At 47.6% G+C, this 536-nt stretch overlaps 1 protein-coding gene across 1 annotated transcript; it reads right to left on the bottom strand.

Annotated features, from left to right (window-relative positions):
- Positions 1 to 69: 69 nt before the first annotated feature.
- Positions 70 to 423, bottom strand: H310_08647 (hypothetical protein; the record flags this gene model as incomplete). Its single annotated transcript, XM_008874483.1, has 3 exons — positions 70 to 93; positions 161 to 257; positions 305 to 423. The coding sequence occupies 3 exons, from the start codon at positions 421 to 423 to the stop codon at positions 70 to 72; spliced, it is 240 nt and encodes a 79-aa protein (XP_008872705.1).
- Positions 424 to 536: the final 113 nt, after the last annotated feature.

Here is a 536-nt window from a genome sequence, read left to right as displayed (position 1 = left end):
TGAACAAATGGCACTCATACATGGGCAGTGGTCAATCAACATAAGGTTAGATTCAGCCTTCTTTTCGATCTATTCAATCATATTGTACGACTTCTAGTTCGTTCTCAACATCAACGTCAGGTCGCAGTTCAGTCAGCTCCATGACCCCCCTTTTCTGTACAGTGTCCAAGACAGCGGCGCATTCCGCATCAAGTTCACAATCGTTGCCGTCGTCGGCATCTACAGACCCGTCGATGATCTTGCACTTTCGTAAACCACTAATGATTGTGCGCTGTGGTAGGTTTTCCCACGCTGTATGACACACTCAACCAAGTCGAAGCGGTTGGGTGGGGACAGCTTGAAGGATCCAGAAGTATGGCTTTGAAGTTCGGAACGCAAGTATTCAATCCATCGATGACGAAGTGCTGACTTGAGCGGTCTCATCCAGGCAACATCTGCAGGTTGGCATATCCATGTAAACTTCGGTGGGATCTTCTCCAGAATGACGTTGAGCTCGTTGGCCAAGGTCAATACTTCTTCAGTAAAGTGAGCACTAA

Source organism: Aphanomyces invadans (genome assembly GCF_000520115.1).
Source record: "Aphanomyces invadans strain NJM9701 unplaced genomic scaffold supercont1.18, whole genome shotgun sequence".
Taxonomy (NCBI): domain Eukaryota; phylum Oomycota; class Saprolegniomycetes; order Saprolegniales; family Verrucalvaceae; genus Aphanomyces; species Aphanomyces invadans.
The sequence above is the reverse complement of the archived record's forward strand: the minus strand, read 5'-3'. Positions and strand labels throughout refer to the sequence as shown.